Source organism: Poecile atricapillus, chromosome Z (assembly GCF_030490865.1).
Source record: "Poecile atricapillus isolate bPoeAtr1 chromosome Z, bPoeAtr1.hap1, whole genome shotgun sequence".
NCBI lineage: Eukaryota > Metazoa > Chordata > Aves > Passeriformes > Paridae > Poecile > Poecile atricapillus.
This window is the reverse complement of record NC_081289.1, coordinates 124219669-124243752: the sequence shown is the minus strand read 5'-3', so window position 1 is coordinate 124243752 and position 24084 is coordinate 124219669. Positions and strand designations below refer to the sequence as shown.

General features: G+C 39.4%; 1 protein-coding gene across 4 annotated transcripts in view; it reads left to right on the top strand.

Moving 5' to 3' along the window:
• The window catches only part of MAST4 (microtubule associated serine/threonine kinase family member 4), a 283945-nt gene extending 261927 nt beyond the window's left edge, over nucleotides 1-22018 (top strand). For all 4 annotated transcript variants that reach the window (XM_058865220.1, XM_058865218.1, XM_058865217.1 and 1 more), the window contains 12 exons: nucleotides 629-794; nucleotides 3512-3613; nucleotides 7378-7500; nucleotides 7744-7856; nucleotides 8817-8944; nucleotides 9047-9279; nucleotides 10047-10247; nucleotides 11469-11698; nucleotides 13416-13538; nucleotides 13888-14024; nucleotides 14813-14994; nucleotides 15824-22018. In XM_058865220.1, coding sequence (XP_058721203.1) covers nucleotides 629-794; nucleotides 3512-3613; nucleotides 7378-7500; nucleotides 7744-7856; nucleotides 8817-8944; nucleotides 9047-9279; nucleotides 10047-10247; nucleotides 11469-11698; nucleotides 13416-13538; nucleotides 13888-14024; nucleotides 14813-14994; nucleotides 15824-19698 — 5613 coding nt within the window. In that variant the 3' untranslated portion in view covers nucleotides 19699-22018. The remainder of the gene's footprint in view (nucleotides 1-628; nucleotides 795-3511; nucleotides 3614-7377; nucleotides 7501-7743; nucleotides 7857-8816; nucleotides 8945-9046; nucleotides 9280-10046; nucleotides 10248-11468; nucleotides 11699-13415; nucleotides 13539-13887; nucleotides 14025-14812; nucleotides 14995-15823) is intronic.
• Nucleotides 22019-24084: the final 2066 nt, after the last annotated feature.

Here is a 24084-nt window from a genome sequence, read left to right as displayed (position 1 = left end):
AACCATAGTTATTTGGTGTTCCAGTTGAGTATGTCAGGTACGTTAACTGGTGTCCTGAAGATTATTCTAGGCTTTTTCCTTTTTACATTAAGATCTGTTACTAAGATGAACAACCTAATTTGTGTGCAAGTGAATCTGTGAGAGAGACAAATGGAAACCTGTTTTGTAAAGAATTCAGAGGTCTCAGCAGAGTAATAGTGGAGCTCATTATGCGTTGTACAACCAAGGGTGCTAAAATCTGTGCTATGGCCCATTTCCCTTTAAGCATGCCTCATTACCGTTGCTCACAATCTGTTCACTGTAAAAGTTACTTAAGATAAAACCATCACAACTTTCATATAAGGATAACAATATGTTTTAAGTTAAATAAAATACTTGCCATGATGGATTTCTATGTACACAGCACAAACTGTCCTTTGCATGACTGATATGCAGATTTTGATTGTGGTGCCTCTTAATGTAGGTCAGTTGTTCTAAAAACATAAATTGTTATGCAAACTCAGACTAAACCCAACTGAATTCCATTTTTCCATGTTTTTGTATTAATTTACATTTCAGGAATTACAGATAATGTGATATAGCTCAGTTAAGACCTGATTTGCCATCATTCTTGTTTCCTTTCTTTTAGGTCTGTGGTACACCTGAATACATAGCTCCTGAAGTGATACTGAGACAGGGTTATGGAAAACCAGTGGATTGGTGGGCTATGGGAATTATTCTTTATGAATTTCTTGTTGGATGTGTGCCATTCTTTGGAGATACGCCAGAAGAGCTCTTTGGACAAGTAATCAGTGGTGAGGATCATCACTAAAGAAACCAAAATCTGTTAATAGTAAATATATTTCAATTTTACTAATAGACTGTACAATTTGCTATCAAAGCAGAAACAATTCAGATTAAAAGCTGCATATACTATATATTGTTGCTATGTACAGAAATTCATTGATATAGAATCCAGGAGTTAAAATGCAGTGTTTGAAAAAGAGAAGCTATGTTAGTAAAAAAATAGTGCCACTATACAGTAGTGATTTCTGTCTTTGGTAAAGAAATTATACCAGAGAAGAAACAGTTAAAATAAATTTGCTTAAATGGGAAAATGCCTCATGGCACAATAAAGAAATTAACAAAGATGTAATAAAACTCTAAAACAAATGTCTCCCAAATAATAAATAATGAGAAAAAGAAAGAAACTAATTCAATTCACAGATTGTTAATGATTTCATTGGTGATTGTCGGAGTGTAATGTTATTTCTGTAGCAGCTGTTCTTCTTCCATTTAAAATTCAATAACCTTTTAGATCTTAACCTGCAAACTGACCCTAAGTATTGTTATGTGTCATGTGACAAAACTGAATGATAATGAAACAGAATTGTTTACTATCCTACCTGCTGTTTCCATAAATTTCCCAAATGCATAGATGTAGAGGATCGCTATTTATGACACAAGGTTAACAGAATGGCACCTCTGTTACTAAGTATTTTCCAGTCTGTTTTATGGTCTGCTTAAAAAGTCCAATAGCTAAAAATGTATCTCTGGTTCCTCATTCTGTGAGAATTCAACAAGTCCCCTTTTGTACTTAAGGAGATGTTCTCTTGTCATCTTTCTTTCCTCTGTCTGAAGCTGAAAGCCAGACTTGCTGGTAAATGATCAAAATACATGTAACATTCTGTGTGTTCATCAATTTATAACCATGTTGTTTTCTGATGTGATATGCTGAGGCCTGAGTGGCAAGAAGAATCAGCTGTTTAATTAACACAAGCAGCAAATGCTCTCTGATTTCTGGGTGCCCTATGGCTGCAATGCATTTTCATTCTTTATTTTCCAAATCAGGTTTAAACTGCAGTGGAAGCTGTAGGCAGGCAAACATGGAAATAACTCATGTTTTTATTGCCTTTCCAGACATATGTACCATGTTTTCATCCTTACATTCCCTGATTGGGAAAAGGGGAGGGAATAGTCTTAAAATGAATGACAAAATTTGTACTTTAGGCTTTATTTTGCATGTGGCATTAATTTTACCTTTTGTAAAACATATTGTCATGTGTTATAATCTAGCTGATACTTTTGTAAATATCTTAATCTATTTCAATGTGTCAATTTAGCTTACAGAAATTATTTCTAGAAGTCTATTTGTAAATATCATTTATTTCCACTCACCCTCCCAAGACTGTTGGTAGGCTCAGTTTCTTGTTTTGATGTTGATTTGTTAGTTGCTTCTCTTTTATTTGAAATATTCTTACTTACTGAAATAATTCTTAGTATCTCTAGAAGAACTCCAATTAGATATGTTTCCCGTGCTAAAATAAATTATCCCCTTCTCTTTGACTGTAAGAGCCATCTTAAAGAACCTAAGAAACTGTAACCTAGATTTTTCTTCCCGTTTCCTTGAACAAAATCTACATTCTGTTTAAAATTCTACTTTAAAATCTTGCTGCCTCCTTTTTCATTTTAGTTTGCCTTTCCTGCCCTCAGGTTATGCAGGGACAGCTGTGGGAGGCCTCAGTGTAAACTTAGATACTTAAAGTGATAAGAATTGAAAACATTGCTCCAGAAACAGGTTACATTTCGTGTCTGTCTATATCAGTACCTTTACTTAAGCTCTGAAATACGAAGGTTAAACCTGTGTGTAGCTTCTGATGATTATTTATCCAGTTATGATTATTTTATAGAAGAAGTTCAGACCATAACATAACAAAATCCTTAACAGCTTGCTGTATTTCTGGAGCTCTTAGTGTGCTGTTTTTCTGATGCCAAAATACTTGTACCTCCCAAGAAGCTTCTGCAGAGTTTTGTTTAAAACTGCACTATATTACATTTGTGGAGGCAGCTTCCAGTAAAAATCAGGCAAAACTTGCTGTTTGTAGGCTGTTAGAAAGTTCATGTTCACACACAGTTTATCCTGTCTTGATTGCATGGTTTAGGTCCAGCTTACCATGAAGTGCAAAAGCCATAGTACTGTAAGAGTGATTAGAGGGAGGTGGTATGGAAGTATGAGACTCTTGAAAAAAATGCTTCATTGTCATGTATGTCGCCAGAGCACAGTCTGACACTCTGACCCTTAGTCATGGGAGTAATGACTTCAGGGAGTCTGCTAGCATTAGAGAAGGAACACAGATGTGAACAGCAACTGCTGGGTCAGGTCAGCAGTTTCCATCTTAACAACAGTTTCCATGGAACATAACTACAGTTTAAACTGTGATTTGGTGGGGGAAGAGAGAATAAGAGGAATTACATGTTGTGCTAATATTTTGGAAGTTTTCCATTAGCCAGGCATTGGTGTATTCTGCTGCTAAACACAGTTTTGTGTTAAATGATACTTCCAAAGGAAATGTGAACATAGTATGTTTATGCAGTCTGCATAGAGTATAAAAATTAGAAATAATCGGTATGCAGCAAAGTTGAAAAAGTTGCTTTAACTCTGCTTTGCTGTTAGGTCACTTTTGAGAGCATTAATGCAATTTGTGGTGGAATCAGACTACAGCAATATCAAACAACTTGTTTTTTTTTATAGATGAAATCAACTGGCCTGAAAAGGATGAAGCACCACCTCCAGATGCCCAGGATCTGATTACTCTGCTCCTTAGACAGAATCCATTGGAAAGACTAGGAACAGGTTAGGAGGCACTAATTTTAAATTGTTAATGTACTATAAATAGCTTCTGTATTTAGCATTGGGAGCTTTTGTTTACCTATTTGTTTTGCTTGGGAAACATCGGTCATGACACACAGTATGACAACATGCCATGATAATTTATAGATTCAGACCAGTAATATGAACTTAACATGATGATGTCCGTCCTGGTTTTTGTGGGACTTAGATGTGCTCATTTGCATTTACTATTCTCCTAATTTGATAAATGTAACAGAAATTTCTCAAGGGCCCTGTTAGTCAGTGAATGGGGTTTCTTCTTGAGTACAGTATTAAATGACTAAATACAGAAATCTAGCAGGGGAATCAATACACAAATGCCTTTTTCAGAAGTATCTTAGCCTGGCAAATTCCTCCAGATGTTAGGGTGGGTGATGAGTACTCAAACTGCTTATTCAGAAATGGCTGTCTGAGGTTGTGTGGTGAGAAGTCTTGTCATTCTCATTTCTCAAGCACTACTACCTTCTTTGAAAAAGAATTAAAATAAAATTGAATGTTAAGGAAGTACTAAGACTTCATAGGCTAATGAAAGTACTGTGTGTTTATGTAATAGAGTTTATTTGTTGGTTGATGGACCAGGATTTATTTGGGAGTTTCTCTGAGATGCAGTAATGAATATTGTGTGTGTGTGATTTTTACGTGTTAATGTATGGGAACCCTAGTCACTGACTGCCATCCCTTTAGGCAAAGCACTAGATAAACACAGCTGAAAAAAGCCTCCTGCATAAAAAAGCTCAAATACAAAGGTATGGTCTTATTTAAATTGAACACTGTATGCTGTGAACAGAAATACATTTGGGATGCTAAGGAAATCAAGTGGCCGGTTGAGTCAGCATGAGTGTACTTGGCAACTTGCTCACAAAACTGAGTCCAACTGTGCTATATATCTTTACGCTTAATTAAAAAGAGGCTTTAGGAATCAGTTCATAACTGGCCTTACCACAGCTGCTCAGGGAAAACGTGATTATAACCCAGACCCTGAGTACTATTGATATGGTCCCAGATGACATTCTTCCTTCGGCTTCCTTCAAGGCACAATGATGTGACTGATATGAATGAAGTGCATGTCCCTTGTAGCCTGAATGTCTGGGGTCTGTGTGAACAGCCCTTAGACTTCACCCTAACTGATGGTATGGACTAAGTGGCTTCCAGCAAAGTTTATTGCTGTCCCTTGCCCATGTTGAACAAGTTAGGATTGAGGGAGTTGTCATGTCCCAGTAGCTTCTCAACTTACTGCCTGCTTCATCTGCTGCACAGGGCACCAATGCCAAAGGCAAAATGAAAATCCACAACTAGTTTTATTTCCTTGTTTTAAGTACACTCTTTCCAGGCACTGTTGTTTCATTGCCAGGGTGATTTTCCTGGTAAACACAGTGTTAATTCAAGACTGTTGCCCTGTGAGAGGCTGGATCAGAAGTGGGTAGCAAATTCTGTCTGTTGCTATACAGTTGGTGGGTAAATTGGTTGAGATGAGGCTGGCTTAAATACTGAATGGCCAGTGCCACAATATGAAGCACCCGTTGTGCTCAGTTAGGAACTGACATCTTTGAAGCTTCTGGTCTCTCTAAGAGTTGGCATTCTGAAGAAGGAAATAAGGCAGCGATTTCTTTGAAGCAGGGGATTCAGAAACCACAATAAAGCTGTAGGATCTTCAAGTGTTAGAAACAGCTCACAGAAATGGAGGCTGCAGTGTGACAGGTCCCACATGGGCACTGAAAAATGGTATGGTTTATGCCAGGCTCCACCATGCATTTCAAATAACGGTCCTGTTTGTTCAGTATGTGTTAGAAAGCTACATAACACTTCATGAAAATCATTATTGTTATTTACTAGAAGACAGAGTGGCAAAGGTAAGTTGAAAGAAGAGAAATGAATACTGTACTTACTTTGAAGAAGGAAAACAGCAGTAGAAAGACTTCTTTGGGCTTGAAGTATATGATCCCAATCAAGAATTATACAATTCTGATATGATATCCCATTACTGTGCTCAGAGGAGTATGTACTGCTTAGCTGGTGACTTATGTTGAGATGTGATTTTGGTCTGCTTTGGGAAGATTTGGCTTCTTAGAATTTCTCCCTGCAGTATGAAAAGTGAAGAACCTAATCTAGAAATCTTAACACTGACTTAAAAACCAATCCTGGAGATTTCATTTTTTTCTCTCCGTAGCCTTGACATAGAGAAGTACCAATGTGCTGAGTTGGCCCTGGCTGGCCACCAGGTACCCACCAAGTCTCCTTCCTCCTCAGCTGGATTAGGAGGAGAAAATGTGCCAAAGGCTCATGGGTTGAGATGTGGACAGGAAGCTGCCATCATGGGCAAAGCATACTAAAACTCAGGGAAGTTAACTTAATTTATCGCAAATTAACACTACTGCTTTACTTCCTCCCTCCAAGCAATGTGGGAGGATCGGAAGTGGGGATTGTGGTCAGTGTATCACATCCTGCCCCTGCTGCTCCTTCCTCCCCACACTATTCCCCTGGTCCAAGGAGGGTCTTTCCCACAGGGTGCAGTCTTCAGGAACAGAGTGCTCCAGCATGGGGTCCCCCGTGTGGTCACAAATTGTGCCAGTAACTGTGCTCCAGCTTGGGCTCCTCTCTGCCACAGGTTGTACCCAGGGCAGTGCTCCAGCACAGGCTTTTGCATGGGATCACACTCTACTTCGGGGATTCTCCCTGCTCCACTGTGGAGTCCTCCATGGGCTGCAGGTGGATCTCTGCTCCACTGTGGTCCTCCATGGGCTTGGGTGCAGCTGCCTCACCATGGGTTGCACCATGGGCTGGAGGGGAATCTCAGCTCCAGTGCTTGGAGCTCCTTCTGCACCGACTTCGGTGTCTGCAGAGTTGCTCTTCTCACCTGTTCTTATTCCTGTCTCCTCTCGACTGTTGTGCAGCCGTCTTTCCCTTTCTTTAACACATTTTCCCAGATAATGCTGCTGGGCTGACAGTGGGTCCATCTTGGAGCCAGCTGGCAGTGGCTGTGTTGGATGTAGAGGAAGGCAGCTTCTCACAGAAGCAACCCCTGTAGCCACCCCATTGCCAAAACCATGTGACATAAACCCAAAACAAGCGGGCAGCTGGTCTTGCTGCTGCAGGTTACTTGTTCACATTTTAGAATTAGATGTATGTCTATTGATGACATCATCTTCCACCTTCCCAGGACAAAATTTCCAGTATTTCAATATATTCTTACAGTTATTTTCTAACTTCAGGCTAGTGTAATTATTTAACATAGATAAATATAACTAGGCAGTTACAAATAAGAGAAATGATAGGGTATTTCCTATTGAATTGTGTATTACTGTCATAAAACACTGAAAGGACCTCTTAAGTCAGCAATAGTATTTATATTGAGCACCTATTAAGAATCATTCTGCATTACTTCATGACTTGTACTTACTTGCCAAGTGCACATACTTGTATTTGTAGAGCGACATATGATGATTCTGACTAATCTGTAGCTAACATAGACTAATCCAGAAAAATAAAAATCCTAAAAGAGGGATGTGATAAAGCAATAAACTGTTAAAAGAAATGGCCACAGCAAAACAGGGACAGGGAGTATTTCTGACAGGTTTAGGATATTCTAATGGGAGTGTGTAGTAGATGTTCATGTGTATAGTGGTGACTATGCCTTTCTATGATTATTTGCATTGTTGGCTGGGGATGTAGTTCATTTAATTTAGAGGATTTGGTAGAACTTGCTCAGTGTTTTCCTCTGGCTCCTCCAGGTGGTGCATATGAAGTAAAGCAGCATCAGTTCTTCAGGAGCCTTGACTGGAATAGTCTGCTGAGGCAGAAAGCAGAATTTATTCCACAGTTGGAGTCTGAAGATGACACAAGTTATTTTGACAGTAGGTGTTTTATGGTATTAAAAAAGTGATTAACGCCTTGTTTAAGTAATCACTGTCTTTGACTCTTGTTTACTGCTTTTTTAAATCTCTTCTATCAGAATCACTGGCAGTTTGCAGTTTCACTGCTGAATTGACACTTCAGAAGAAATAATCTTAAGAATAAAACTAGATTTTTATTTAATGTTATAACTTGGTATCCATTCTTCCCGTTAAATTCAGATCTTTTATTACCCTTGTCTGTAGCTCGTTCTGAGAAATACCACCATATGGAAACTGAGGAAGAAGATGATACTAATGATGAAGATTTTAATTTAGAGATAAGACAGTTTTCCTCATGTTCACACAGATTTTCAAAAGTGAGTAAAAATTTCTGTAATCTTATTGTTGTACTTTTGCAAATTTTGGAAATGAAATATAGAAGAAATATAGGGCCTTGTTTTCACAGGAAGCTATAAAGTTAACTGAAACTGACCAAGAATACAATGAATACCATTAAATCAAAATATGGGAAGATTGTGTATAAAAGTTACTTTTTTAATCTTTAAGATACTAATGGAAAATTATATAAATACAATGTTATTTTTTGCAGAAGACAGAGCATAACAGAAAGGGTCAAGGAAATGTTCTGTTAAATGCTAATACATGTTCTTTGCATTGGTTTCTTTGTACATAGTTTTCATGTTGCTCCACTTGTGTCCTATGTATCTTGTAGGTGATAGCTTAACAAATACTACAGTACTACCATATAGTAGGTATTAATTTAATGACATTCAACCAAAGGAAAAAGCAAGGCAATGGTTAGCATGTGTTCCAGTCATGGAGAAATGTAGATTTGAGGCAATTATTTGAATGCTCTGAATTGAAGGTAAAACTTCCCAAAAGTTTTATATTAAAGTATACTCTAGTAGCTAAGATAGCTTCAGTAGCTGAGATGATTAATTATTGCTGATCAGTGATGTGTATGAGAAGAGTGGACTTGCTCAGGCAATATGCTGGAGGTGAACTGGCAGGAAATAATGGAAGAGAACACCCAGGATTTTGCCTTTACTGTCTTGGTTCATACTTGGAAATGAGGAGAAAGCTGAAAAATTCATAATGAGAAGAGTCTCTATTTATGTACCCATACATGAGGAGCCAAGAAATAATTTTAAGGACATGAACTCTTGGGAATTTGAAGTTTGCACTCTGAAATACTATATAAGCATTTAAAATCATAGAACTCTATAGATCCTTATCTTTTTATAATATCAAATATGTTGGTGATGACTTGATTTTTTTTTTTTTTTTTTTTTTTGTTTAATTTTTTCCTGTAATAGGTTTTCAGTAGTATAGATCGAGTCGCTCAAATTCAAGGTGAAGAAAAGGAAGATGCAGGAGACAAAACAAAAAATGCAGCCTTGCCCTCTGTGGAATCTTTAAGCTGGAGTTCAGAATATTCTGAAATGTAAGTAGAAGGATGTACAGCAAGTCATCTACATCCTGCTTGCCAGGTAGCAGGCATCCTCATTTCATTTACTGCATGAGAGTTTGCTTTTTTTTCACGCAGACAGCAAATATCTACATCCATCTCATCCGAGACTGACAGTAGCCGGCAGCGACGCACTTCTGGTTTGCTTCCAAAATTGTCCATATCAGCCGAAGGAGAGCAGGATGATTCCACCAGCTCACAGGGACCCCGGGAGGAGCAGGAAAAGTCTGCATTTGTGAGCGATGAGGTAGTGCAAGATGAACCTGAAGTAACCACTCCAGCAAGTACAATCAGCAGCTCCACACTATCAGGTAGTTTGCAATGGGTGTCTTGACTGATGATACTACAAACAGTTGCAGATCACCTTCTTGTGGCAGTAATACTTAGAGATTTAGAAGTCATGCATTTCAGAACTGCTTTTAAAAACAGATGTCCCAGCAGGGATCTGGAATCAGATTAGATCTAACACTTTACTGCACATTGTGTGTTTTTAATTAAGACTTCTCTATGATGTACACCTTTCAGAATTGAGAGGATTTTCTTTGATTGTGGAAGTCACTTTGGTCATTACAAATCTGGGAGGAAGTGTTGCAAACCATACTTAATTCATTTTGATCATCTCCCTGCTCAAACACCTGTTGCATTTTAGTTGACTCTAGGGCCTTAGTTTCTTATCTACACATCTACCAGTCTTCAGCTTATTTCTCTTTTGTATCTCACTGAGGTTTTTTCAAGATACAGCATTCTATTCCCAAACTCTTGATTCCCCATGGAGTCCCCCTCCCTCATTTCTGTTCCTGGAGAAAAAAAAAATTCCCTCAGAGTCATCCATCTCCTTCCCTTGTGTAAAAACTTGATGTTGATTGTGCTGTATCCCAAGTCTTGCTTGTTGTCCCCCAGGCCAACACCTGTAATGGGTAACACAGCAGTTGCAGTGACACCTCAGACCGTGTGATCCTCTTCTTACACTTAACCAGTTACACTTAAGTGCAGTTCATTTTTTCTGTGGTGCATAAAAAAATGATACTTGGTTTTCCTCAATCTTTTTTTCCCCTCAATTCCCTTCTTCTTTGTACAGTTGGCAGTTTCTCAGAGCACTTAGATCAAATAAATGGAAGAAATGAGAGTGTGGACAGTACAGATAACTCCTCAAAGCCAGCTGGTGAAGTTGCATCTCACATGGCTCGACAGCGATTGGAAAGCACAGAGAAAAAGAAGATCTCTGGAAAAGTCACAAAGTCCCTTTCTGCAAGTGCTTTGTCCCTCATGATCCCAGGAGGTAGAGATAAATACTTTTAGTTGAAATGTTACTGATTTATGCAATATTATGAAGGCTTATGTTGAAAATGCAAGATTCTGTATGGTCCAGAATTGATTCTCTGTCGCTCTTTTTTGTTTCTCTTGTTCACGTGTGTGACTAGTCAGTGCAATCTTGTCAGCAAGTTATGGTGCTCACAGTGCAGCAGAGGGGCCTTCTCTGATGGGCAAAAATGCAGCCTAATGGTGATTACCCTGTTTGACCTTGAGCTTGCATGTCAGGATGCAACTTCAGTCCTTGGTCCATCTGACAGTAGGGTTGTAGATTAAGTTTTAACTAGCGCACAAAAACAGATATTTGTTAGAGCAGCATATGACTAGTTGTCTCTCATCCCCCATAAGAAAAGCTGATAAACAGGAGTGTCACAAAAACAGAAATAGCAGGGTGTGTTCTACTTGTATTACACTGACTTAGATTAAATGCTCAAAATCTGGAGCCAGAAATATTGCTGCAAGTGGATGTATAGCACTAATATTGAGTGTTTTCACATGAAAGATTGGTGCTTTGCTTTCTTCTTGTTCGGAACTGAAGTCCAAAATGCTGCAATTGTATTCACATTTGCACAAGCATGAGCACATAGTGCATTCAAAACAATAAAATAAAACGAAGCTGGAGTTGGTGGTGTTGCAAGAAACTCTTGTGGTCTTTATATGATGTAGCAGAATGTAGCAATGGAGCCCTGTTACAAATACTGAGTTACTGCACCAGGTACCCTGCTGATACTGTGGTTTAATTGCAGTAGTCTTTATCTGTTTTTATATATAACTGAAACCAAGAAAATAACTAGCAATTTTTTAAGCATTGCTGGATTACTAGCTGAATGATTTTGGGTATACTCATAGTAGCATTTGCTACCTTACTCTGATTTTCTTTTCATCAGTGTTTGCCAGGAAAAGGCTGAGAATTTTTGCAAAGTTAGAGTGCGTTTCTTGTGCAAAGGAGAAAGCACTCTGCATCTAACAAACTAACCATTGTGTTAAACAATACAGTTTACACTCCAGGGAAAATAATGAAGTTCTAATATCTCGTTGTTGAACTTCTTACTCACTAATATGCACACCAGGCGAGGAGGAGAGGTTGTTTAGACAAAGACAATGATGTATTTTAATACAGTGATATGATTAAGCTAAACAAAATTTGTGTGTGCTCACAGTGTAATAGACAGATTTTTTTTTTTTCTAGATGTGTTTGGTGTTTCTCCTTTGGGAAGTCCTATGTCTCCTCATTCTCTATCATCGGACCTTTCATCATCCCGAGATTCATCTCCCAGCCGTGATTCATCAATTGCTGCTGCAAGTCCTCATCAGCCGATTGTAATTCACAGTTCAGGAAAAAAGTATGGTTTTACCATCCGTGCAATCAGGGTTTACGTGGGTGACAGCGATATCTACACTGTGCACCACATTGTTTGGGTAAGATAATATATGTTTGCTTGCTGACCCAGGGCCACAGAATATCATAATGGTGGAGTCGCTTTTTTGTACCCGTGTAATCTCTATGGTGACAATTACAATTGGATTTCTGTGTAAATTACAATGATATGCCAAGCAGTTTTTCTTAGAATGAGATTCTGCCTGTACACAAGAGCAGTGTTCTCTGTAAGGTAGACAACAAACTGACTTTGGCAGAAGCATTATTTACATGTGATGTTGAACTTCTGCAACTTCACTTTAACTTTTCACAAGTTTGTCAGTTTTGAGAAACAGTGTCTTGGGTTCAGAGTACTATGTCTTTGAAGACCAAAGGCTTGGTGCAGACCTTCTTTGATTTGGGTTAGGATCTGCAAATGTAGGAGGTTGTAAAGAGAAATTGTTGAAAAATAGTGGAGTTTCATTAAACTGCATCAATGAAGGGATTCATGAAAGTCAGCAGTACTTTACTAAGCACGAGTAAGCGGATCTCAAGCACTGATTTTCTGTTGCGTAGAAATGTGCTGATTGTTTGGAATTGTGAGTACTTTTGAGGTTAGTATGGCACAGGAAAAAGATTGACTGTCTTGAGTAAATCATGTATTTTTCATCCTCTCCTCACTACACAGTGGGAGAGAGGCTAAAGCAATTCTTTGAGTGTCAGCCTCCTTAATTGCAAAGTAATTATATACTTGTGTACATATATATACGTTTATTATATAATTTATGCTGGTAAAAAATTATTTTATATATTGTATAAATTACACATACTTAAAAGTATGTGTATATACATTATTTAAACTACCCTAAAAATTATTACAAATTTATCAAAGGCCTTTAAGTTTTGTACACTGCTTAGTTTTAAATATGTATTGTAGAATTTGAAGGAGCAGTGCTGATGTAGGGTATTCCTCATTTTTTTATTCATATTATTTACCCCTTAGACCTATTAATCCATCAAGAACATTAAATCTGGAGAACTGGGTACATTTGGTGGTTAATGGAATAAATTCAAAAAGTATTTCTTGCCACTAGTGTAACCCCACACCAGTGAAAGCAAGGGGAAAAATGGTACATTGCAGTAAAAGTTAAACCTTGGGGTTTTTTTAGAGTATTGCAAGTTTGTTGTTTACCTCTGTTAGCACTGTAGTCTTCAGTAGTATCTGCATGACTTAAAAAACTAATTTAAAAATATAACAAATTATTTAAACCACCTTCAAAATACTTTTCAGTTTAGTTTGTTCTGGTCCTTTGTCACTTTTATGCTGCACCAACCCCTCTAATGGGAAGCCTGGTGAATTTGAACCAAATGGAAACAATTCTTAACCATATGGTGGAGTTAATTTTTATTGTGATTGGAGTACTGCATGTGACCATTATCTTAATTATATTGGTGTTTCTCATTGTCAGATGCTAAAAATCTTCACTAGGTTCTGAAATTTTGCAGTGGGTAGTGAACCACCTCTTCTTACCATGCATGAAAACTCCCTGTTTTACAGAGCTTACTTAATACCCATAGCAACCAGCAGTGTTTTAGTGAGCTTTGAAACCACTCCAGGCCCCACCTAAATATAAAGTTTGAGTAAGTAAGGGATGGTGAAAGAGCTGAACGTATTTTTCTTCTTTTCTTCCTTTACATAACTTAGTATCTGTAAGTTTCTTCATTGCCAACTGGTTTGGATTTCATTTTGTGTATATTCTCTTCCTCTCTCTTCTTCAGAATGTCGAAGAAGGAGGTGCAGCTTACCAAGCGGGTTTAAAAGCTGGAGACCTGATTACTCACATCAATGGAGAGCCAGTGCATGGTCTTGTTCATACAGAAGTCATTGAATTGTTGTTAAAGGTAACTCTTGGACAGCTGGCATGCTAAAGTGATTGCTTCTTTTCACCAACTATGGTGGGGTTATGTTTGTTTTCTTGAGATTAGTTACTAGATTTTATTGTTCTTAGAATTACAAACTCTAAGCTGCTATTGCCACTGATCTGGGGACAGGCCAATGACTTTCATATATTGTGCTATGATTTTAGTTTCTCTAAATAGAAGAGTGCATAGGGTTCCATCCAAAAACACCTCTTATTCTGGAGTTCATTCTCATTGTACGCTTGTACGGTGTAGATTCAGTTTAAGGCAAAGTCGTCTTGTATTACTGGTGTGTTGCTCACACTTAAAGTTTCTTCCTTCCTTTTGGCAGAGTGGCAACAAAGTCTCAGTAATGACCACTCCTTTTGAAAACACTTCAATCAAGACAGGACCTGCCAGGCGGAACAGCTACAGGAGCCGAATGGTTAGGCGCAGCAAGAAGACCAAGAAGAAGGAGAGTTTAGAGAGGTGAGTAATCCTTCGCTTTCACAGTGAAGGCATTTCTTTGTTTGTGTGTATGTCTGTACATTACAACAAGCTTAAAATATGAAGTTAATACAGTTTTCTCTCATCTTCTGTATGTCTGACTTCTTTTCTGAGATTCTCTGGCTTTCCAAATCTTGTTTTGCCTAAACTAGATCTGCTAAAATAGCCTTTAAAATTAGTGAATAACTGAGTTTGCATCTTAATTTGGCTTAACTGTATCATTTTGCACTTCTTTAGTTAAACTGTCTAGAGCTAATGCTTATGAGTGGTTTTAATTTTATATGTATTTTAAGCATTATAAACATATAAACATTATAAACATATAAACACAATTATTAAACATAATATAAGCATATATATAAACACATGTATTTATTTATATGGGGATTTATATATACGTATTATACAAATAATATATATATGTATTATGTATTTAATTCCATGTGTTCTTTATAAATACGTTGCTAGTACTTTATAGGTATTTCTTCAGTTTTGATAGGTTGCTAAATTAAGAAAATAAAGATTTATGCTCATAAGGTGGTAATCGTTCTTCTGAAATATAGTGAATAAATTTTAGTGTGAATAAAATTTGTTACAGTGTCTATCCCACCTGTTAGCAAATCAGGATGTTTTCTAAAGTTCACAGTCTGCGGTGTGGTTTGCTTTCATGTAAAGATAGATTCAGTATGCTCATAGTGTCAGTACCTCATAGTAATAGTATCTTCTGTTCACCTTAACTTATGGATGATGCTGTGTTTTTCTCACACAAGGAGAAGATCTCTCTTCAAGAAGCTGGCAAAGCAACCCTCACCTCTTCTTCATACAAGCAGAAGTTTTTCCTGCCTGAACCGATCACTTTCTTCAGGGGAGAGCTTGCCTGGGTCTCCAACTCACAGCTTATCTCCGAGATCTCCTACCCCAAGCTACCGTTCCACTCCTGATTTTCCATCAGGTGAGTGTGAGGCAGTGGAGAGCAGAGGAAAAGAACTGTACATTTTGTGAGCCCCCACAGATCTGATAGACTTTCCTAAGAGCAGTCAGCTCTGATAAGCGTAATCATAGAACAACTGTTTTCTGTCTGGAAAAGGAAAACAGATTCCTGATTCCTGCAAAACAGAAGGTGTTTTTATGATACAGAAACACCTAAAAAGCAATTATCTCTTAAGTTTGTCCCGGTGTTTAAATCTCAGTCCAGTGGCTGAAAAATGAGTAATAAACAGTCCCAGCAAAAAAGAGAATTTTACCTAACAGAGGCTACATGGTAAGAGTGAAACTGAGGTAAAAGTTGCTACATAATGGAACTGGGATGGCACTCATGAGTGCAGATTTACTGCTGAAAAGATTAGCCAGGTTCTGAAATATGCATTTCTCTACTCCTAAAAGCCTGCCCCTTTTTCCTTTTTTACTTCTGTCACAATTCTAGTGTGTACTAGAATTGACTGCTGTTGTACAATCCCTTAGCAAAGGTAAATTATCTGGAAAGCCTTGATCATTGCTTTGAAGTGTCAGAAAGCATTAGTTATTCTATTTGAGTAGAAGCAAGAGATAACTTAAAGGGGATGATGGAAGAGAGAGAAAAGGAGAAACAGCATATGTAATTGGAATGATGCAAGTTTTGCAACCTAAAACCTTTTGCACCTTAAAACCTTCTGGATTTTGGAATACTGTGGTAGGAGACAGCATAGAGACTTTGTTCTGTTTTCTCACTGAGCATTTAAACAAGATTGAAACAGTCCTGCTAATCTTATCTTTGCTTTCTTGTTTTTTTGTTCTTTTTGTAGGTACTAACTCTTCCCAGAGTAGCTCCCCAAGTTCCAGTGCTCCCAATTCTCCAGCTGGTTCAGGGCACATAAGACCCAGCACTCTTCATGGCTTGGGTCCAAAGCTTGGTGGGCAAAGATACAGATCAGGAAGGCGCAAGTCAGCTGGCAGCATTCCCCTTTCTCCTCTTGCACGGACACCTTCTCCGACACCCCAGCCGACATCTCCTCAGAGGTCTCCATCACCGTTGCTGGGACATTCAATTGGAAATACAAAAATAGCTCAGTCTTTTCCTAGCAAAATGCACTCGCCTCCTACTATTGTGAGGCATATTGTCAGGCCAAAGAGTGCAGAGCCACCAAGATCTCCACTGTTAAAGAGAGTCCAGTCTGAAGAGAAACTTGCACCCTCTTACGGAAGTGATAAAAAACACTTATGTTCACGAAAACACAGTCTGGAAGTGACCCAGGAAGAAGTGAATAGAGAATTGTCTCAAAGAGAGGTAACTCTTCAGAGCTTGGAGGAGAATGTATGCGATGTGCCATCACTCACACGAGTCAGGCCTGCCGAGCAGGGATGCTTGAAACGACCCATCTCCCGAAAATTGGGTAGACAAGAGTCCATTGATGAGCTAGACAGGGAGAAGCTGAAGGTCAAGGTAGTTATGAAAAAGCAAGATTTTGCTGAAAAAGCAAATGCTGCTATACATGAGCCTAGCAGTGAACCAGAAAATCCCAATACCTTAAGGCTGGAAGAAAGAGACAAAAAAGCATTCCAGAAGGTATTAGAAAGATCAAACCAGTTTGAAACTAAAATTGTTACTGTGGAGACCCAGTCAGCTGGTGGCATACTGAAAGATACCCTTCAAAAGAATGCAAACTTGAGATCAAATGATGGTGTTGCTTTAGATGCACAGATGTGTCATGGGCCTCCCCCTAATGAACTCAGTCATATTTCTCATGACTTCAAAAGAATTTCCCCTTCATGTACCCTGCAAGATGTGCTACCTCAGTCCTCTGACAAGATGCTAAATGGAAAGGGAGAAAACACAGATAAAATTTTACCAACAAAAGAATTTGTCAAATTTGAAAGACTAGATGGTAAACTTGCAAATATTGACTATCTCAGAAAGAAAATGTCTGTTGAAGAAAAAGATGACAGTGTCTGTCCAGTGCTAAAACCTAAGGTGACGTCTAACGTTCATGAATGCCTTCAACTTAGTACAGGCAGACCCGTAAACATACAGCAGGACTCCACTGCAGTTGCAGATGGTAGGGCATTTATTGGCAGTGCACATGCTACTCAGATTAACTCAGTTTCTTTTGTTCCTCTCAAGACCTTGAGTGGCCGAGCAGACATGAGCGTGGAAAAATCAGCCCTTATTTCAACTGAAGCTCCTGTCAGAAAAAGTCCTTCAGAATATAAACTTGATGGGAGGTCTGTTTCCTGTCTGAAGCCAATAGAAGGCACGCTAGACATCGCATTACTTTCTGGGCCACAGGCTTCAAAGACTGAACTGCCTTTGTGTGTGCTGCCAGAAGGACAGAGCACCAGCAGTGATGGGGGATCTCCTAAACCCCCAGTGCTGCAAGGGACTGGTGGGAAGGCAGAAATTATCTCTCAGAAAGAGCAGTTGTTAAGCTACCCAAAATGTGGCAAAGTCAACACAGCAGAGCCTCAGGTTCTACAAGTAGGCAAGAGTTCTCCAAATCCACCACTTATCCCTGTGGCTACAGAAGCAGTGACAGAGAAAAAGGTTTCTAGTCCAGCCACTAAAGGCAGTATTTCTGTTGTTGAGGCTGTTCAGAAGAAAGATACCTCCCCTTCAAAACAAAAGGCCCATTCAATGGAGGTAAAGTCTTGTGTTACTCAAAGTCAGAGTCTTAAAACTACTCAAACATATTGCAAACCTTCTGCTGGCCAAAGCACTCTTGAAAAAACTGTAGGAAAAGAGAAGCAAATGCAGAAGGAGTTGCCTGTCAAACAGCCAGTAGCCCAGAGAGGTTGTGAGCCTATCCCTGCAAAGGTGGAAGTGATCAGGGAGTCATCTCTGAAGGTTTCTGTCTCAGATGTCCTGATAACAACCTGCTCCAAGAGCAATGAAAAAAGTTGTGCTGATTTTGCCATTCCACCTGAGATGCAAGGAAAAGTGCAGTCAGCTGGCCCCAAGGCACAACCTAAGGATGGCAGAGAATCACTGAAACAGCTAGGCAAGGATGACAGCAGTGTTTCTAAATGTTTTATGGAAAGGGACATAACCAAGCAGAAAGCTGAGTCTAAGAAAGTTATCACAGAGGCAAAGAGTGATGCTCTTCCAGCCAAATGGCCTGTGCAACCCTCAAGAGATTGTGATCACAAAACTGAGAAGTCTGCACCAGTTTCCTTTGTGCAGAAGGACAGTGCTAAAGATGTGGGAAAGAAAGATCACAAGTCACTCACCGATACAAGGCTTCAAACTAGTGAGAGAGAGCAATCCAGCGAAGTTCCTCGGCTGCAGCTTAGTGCTTCAAGCTCCCCTGCTCTGAAAGAGGCAGTAAGCAGACACAGCACTATAGAAGTGCACGTAGGGGTTCAAGAACATGTGAAGCCTGCTGCCACCTGTGTGGAAAGCAGCAGTAATAAACCCAGGCCAGCCTCTGATACAAGTTCCTACAAGTCTAAGTCCTTGGATAAACAGACGTTGTCACAAAAACCATGTGCTCCAACCATAAAAGAAAAAGAAATTGTTAGTCAGTTGTCTACCAGCTCCCGGAAGGATGCAAAACATGCCAGTAAAAGTGTGATAGATCACCTTTCTCCCATTCCAGGCTCTTCAAGAAGAATGAACAATGAACATGTTCAGGCTGAAAGGCCTGTGGGTTTGGACCATGGCTCAGTCACCACTCTCCAAATGAGCACCACAGCCCCTGAGGCCAAACCCAAGTCCTCTGCTGTTGGCCCACTGCCAGCAGGCCCAGAGAGTTCTAAGCAGATGCAGAGGCAAGATGCAGCAGGTTTGGGGGAGTCTGCTGATCAAAAGCAACTTCGTTTCAGTGAAAAACAAACCGCTGCTCCAAAGATTTCCACTGTGAAAGACTGTCTCTCCCTGAACAAAGAGACAGACAGAAGTCCTAATAACGAGGTGATCACTGCAGACAAAAGACCTGAAGGAAAAATATGCACTGACGCACTTTACGTTCAGCTTGACAGTGGGAAAGTGGAGCCTACACTTTGTCTCACAACCTGTGACGTCAGAGGGAAAGGAGCAGAAAAAGTGACAGCAAGTAGCAAAGTCTCTCAAGATATGAAAGGGAAGGGACAAGTTAATCAGAAACAGCCAGAGGATGCAAACAAGCAGACTGCAATAAAACATCTGCCAGCTGCCAGTGGGCAAAGTTCTTGTCGTGTGACTGCCACACCAGGAAAGCCGCTGACTTGTTCATCCAGTTTCTCTGAATGTAGACAGGAAGTATCTGTTTTGTCTTCAGCCAAAAGTGATGCATCTTCAGCAAAGGTTAAACCAGGCTCATCAGAGCTTCCTGCAACTTGCAAGGAACTAAATAAGAAAAACACCTCTTCCACAGGGAGTAGTAAGGCAGAAATGACTAAGAGTGTTTCACTGATGGCCTTGCACAGTGCCGCTGTTGTAGCAGAAGCCCACCACCCTGCTTCAAACCTTGGGGGGAAACCTGGAAATCAAGAAAAGCCTCTTTTCGTTAACACTGTGGATGTAAAGGGAAAAGATGCTGTTCTGACTCAGCAGTCTGCTTCAAGAAAACAGAATGTAAGTAAAGATTTATCCAGGTCAGCAGCCACACCTGACCGCCCTAGCGCACTTTCAGATGACAAAGACTCAGTTCGGCAGCGTCGAGGAAAGGAAGTTTCACGGAGCAGTGCTCACAAAAAAACGTGTTAACTCTTAAGACCTGGCAAGTGTGAATGCAACACTAGCTGAAACAATTTCATTACGTTGTACTGCCTTTAAACCAGCACTGTGTCATGTCTTTGTGCGGCAAAGCTTTCATGTCACTGAAGAAACAATACAAGGGGATATGTAAAGAGAGGACTTTTTTTCAAAATGCCTTTCCAATTGTAACCGGTAAAACTGTTACCACATAGTATTTGTACAAAAATACCTTTACAGCCTAGAGCTGGTAAAAATACTTCTTCTGTAAATACTTAGCAATGTGTTTGGGGTTTGAATGTAGCATATATACTTTGCTGCTGGTTGCGTTGTTTACTCTTTCCCTTTTTAAGGTAGTTGCTTTGCCAAGTATTTGCCATACTCGAATATGAAACCAAATTACTAAAATTCAGACCTGGCACGGACATGCACAAGCATTGGTCTGACTGGGAAAAAAAACAAAAACAAAACAGGCCACATTTTTACTTACTAAAACTAGGTAGAGACTGAAAAAACACTAGTACAGAATAATATGGTGACCTATTGTGAGTTTTTACATGTATTTTTAATAATCTGATTTTGATAGTACTGTACTTGGCTGACTGCTTCACCAGATCTAAAACAAGAAATAACTGCATTTCCCTGCTGCACAAAGTCTGACTAGAGTAGATGTCCTTAAAGGTATGGGAAGACCACTTAATTATCAGGGCATCCCAGCAAGAGTCGCGTTCTCTGGTGAAATGATGGTTCTTGTCTTGTCTCTTGGGAGTGTATTGTGTGACTTTCACCTCAGACAAGGCCGAAATTCTGAAGCACGTGCCATGTGCTCAGTTTTTGCTGCAATCCTCTCGAGTTCCTTGAGCTTTTTTAAATTCAGGCCCTTACAGTGTGAGGCACAAGTATAAGCACATGATTGGTAGTACTTGTATGTTCATCCCTGTTCTTAATTCATTTAGAGAATACCTATTACAGCATAGAGGTCTGTTTAATTAGTGTCATAAAACTGGTAGCTGTTTTTTATTTTATGACAAGTAAGCTAAAAAAGAAAAATAAACTTCAGTATCATATCTTCAAAAAAGTTTAGGCTATCTGACACATTTTAATGCATAGCTGGGGCCTTATGTTGTTGACCTAACTTGCTGTTTTTAGCAAGTAATCCTGGGTTTCATATTCATTTTGAAATGCATTGAGTAGCTCCATACATTTCATAACATAATCTTTTCATTTGTATGCAAAAAAAATTCAATACTGTAATTATAAAAGAAGCATTTTTTAACAAAGGAACTTGTTGGAGCTATTTGGTGCTAGAATGTTACTGTCTTTTTACTTTTGCTAAGCCTTATTTAAATTTTGTATACAGTGGAACGTGTAGACTTTGATCATTTTTGTGTGGAGTATTTAGCTTGTTTTGAGGGATGAAAGGTAAAATTTGAAACATGTACAGAAGCACTACGAAATACCCTTGCAGGCGCATGGGTTTTAATAATTGGGGATCAATAGAATGGTCGTTTTGCTTATTTCTGTTTTCTGTAACCACAGTAGAGCTAGGCCCCTATGTTTTTCACCAATGCTTATGGTTTGTCTTTCTGTCTCAAAAGCTAGAAAATTTTTCATAAAAGCACAGTGTAATCTTGACTTGGAGACTTGTGTGACAACAGACAGTGTGCAGAAGTCATTTCCCTCTGCTGAAAACTTCATTATACTGATTTGTCGAGTTTCCTTGCAGCAAACCTGTAAGGAAAATCCAATATCACAAACAGCTCCTTAATTTTCATGCGGCACTAGTACATTCATACTGCCTTTGATGCATTCAGAAAGGAGCTAGTAAGCAGTGGATAATAATTTTTGAGAAGTCTTAAAATAAAATGGTCTCAACATTTACAGTTCATCTGTGCTTTAGCAGTTAATAGAAATAAATGCTAATGCACTTCAAAATAACATTTCTGTCTGGGAGATATTTCCTAGTTTACAGTCTCTGCATTTTTTCAGCTGTCCTCTTGTTTCTTTTAAAACACATCTAGCTTTTGTTTACAGTATACCTTTATGAATATTTTGTATTATCACTTCTGACAAATAAGTTCTTTGCATTTTGGAAGTGTAACAGTGCATAAGCTTGTGTTTATGTAGTACCTGTTTGTTGGTGTTTACCTTATAAGTGAGCTGTTAGAGATCCTCCTGCCTGTGTTCTTGGTCAGTCTTAATGTGATTATAGATCTGATGTGTTCTTTTGTAGATTTCTTGCAGTAGATTTCTCAGCTTACAAAAAAAAAAATTAAAAGTTAAAAAAAAAATTGTTAGGGTCTGTGCAATAAAGTGTTTGCAGTCTTATTTTCTCTGAGAAACTCCTTATGGATGTCATAATTGTTATATATTGAACACAATTATTTATACTTATGCAGTTGCATAACATTGAAATAAAAATTCAGCATGAAACTGTTGTGTTTGCATTTTTTCTTGAGCTGCTTTCACTGCTGTAATGTAAGGCACTTCTCTGCTGTACTCAGAGGGCTGGCATTTTTGTTGGTTTTTGGGGCCAGCTCTGTGCACTCTTTAAGGCATGTGCTGGTGGAGGGTTTTATGTGAGGAAATGGAGTTTGGTCTAGGGACAGAGGAAGTGTGCGTGGCTGAGTATCTAATCTTAGGCTGTGTCTGTGCTCCACTGTTGGATAGGTAAGTGTGGTGTGGTGGTGAATGGCATAGCCTGACTGCCGGCAGTAGCCCTTAATACGACATCTAAATTCCTGCAAAAGACGTATCATCATTCATTCTATAGGAGAGCATATATTAAAGTACTGTTCCACTGCTCCTAACTCTGCGGAGCTGCCCAGCAGTTGGGAATTTGTGTTCACATTTTATTATTGTGTTATTTTCTCTGTATTTTTCCACTGCACAGAACTAAGTGCAGCAGTGTTACAGTATCACTTTTGCTGCTTTTCTCTCTGTTTGGAACATATAGGTGAGGGGAAGCTGCAGTTCACCTCCAACTTTTCCAATTTGCTGCAGCCCACCAGAAGGCAGATAGTCTTGAAAATCCGGTGTGCTGGTTGGGGGTGATGAGGAGAAAAGGAGCAGTATCCAGCAGCTGAGGGAAAGGAAATTACAAGAGTTGAGGGTTGACTGTCTCATGCCTCTGCTGGCTGTGCTGTCTCTGGCTGTGGACAGCACAGTTGTCTCTGCCAGGAAAGGCAAAGAGCCTCCAGAGTGTTGTGAGCCAGGGGAAAGGGGGGGTGTATGGAGTTAGTGTTAAGGGGGAAGTCGGGAGATTTGAGTTATCAGTGTTATATCTGTCATGGTCTGTCACCTTCACTTTTTCACCTTACCTGGGATGGGAATGCTTCCATGGTCTGAAGGGGAATGTGAGCTCACTTCTTCCGCACTGAACTCTCAGTTTGCTAAACCCCCTTAGGCTCCTTATTGCAGTCTTACGTAGCCTGCAAGACTTCACAGGGATGTCCAGCTTGATTTGGATCAAAACTGAAAGGGCAGATCAGAAGGAAAAGATGACAGGACAGGAAGATAATAGAGGGTGTATGGCTGCATTTCCCTCTGCATGCCTTGAGTTAGCTAGTTTTTCTTTCCATTGACTGTAGTATAGTAGTGGATTAGAACTGACCAGATCTTCCAGATATCTGCCAAGGATGCATTTGATTGAAATGAGTGTAGGAATCACAGAATGGTTGGAAGGGACCTTGAAGTTCCAACCACCGTGGGTAGGAAGGGATGCTAAAGGTTATAGTTCAAGAGGCAAAATTTGGCAGCATCAGGAGGAATTGAAAAGACTGCAGAGTAAGAAGATGGTAATGGTGTGGTTGTGCTCTAGTGCACATTATGCCCTAAGAAATGCAGATCTGAAGGGGAAGAGGATGACCAAGGGATTTGGTAGGGAAAGATGTCTTCTGCTACTGGGGGAGAAGAATTTCAATTGTTTTTGTCTGATCAGGCAGGTATAGTATGGGTTGTTTGGGAAGGAACCTCACGTGTTCTTTTTCCAGGTACAGACAAGACCAATGAATGAGAGAGTTCTTAAAATATGTTCCAGTGACATCAGAGTGTGTGTATTTTGAAGTCAACATATGTAGAAATTTGCCCACTCAACCACCTTGTTCCGAGTAAAATGCCCCTTCAAAAATTCACTTGTGTCTTAATGAGAGACCTTGTTTAAGCACAGTTGGGGAAATCAGAGCTTGGCCATGAGTTTTGGTTTGTCCTGGTGAAGTAAAGCTAAGTGCTTACCAGTCTGAGAAATGACGAAGATATGCTCAATTTCCTTCTGTTTGTAAATACTGATAAATTCTGTGTTGTGGCGTGAAGTTGTACTGTGACTTCGAGGGATGTGTAGTCCAGGAGCTAGGGTGGTGGTAAGCTAAATCTTGTTAGGCACCATTCACCTCATACAAT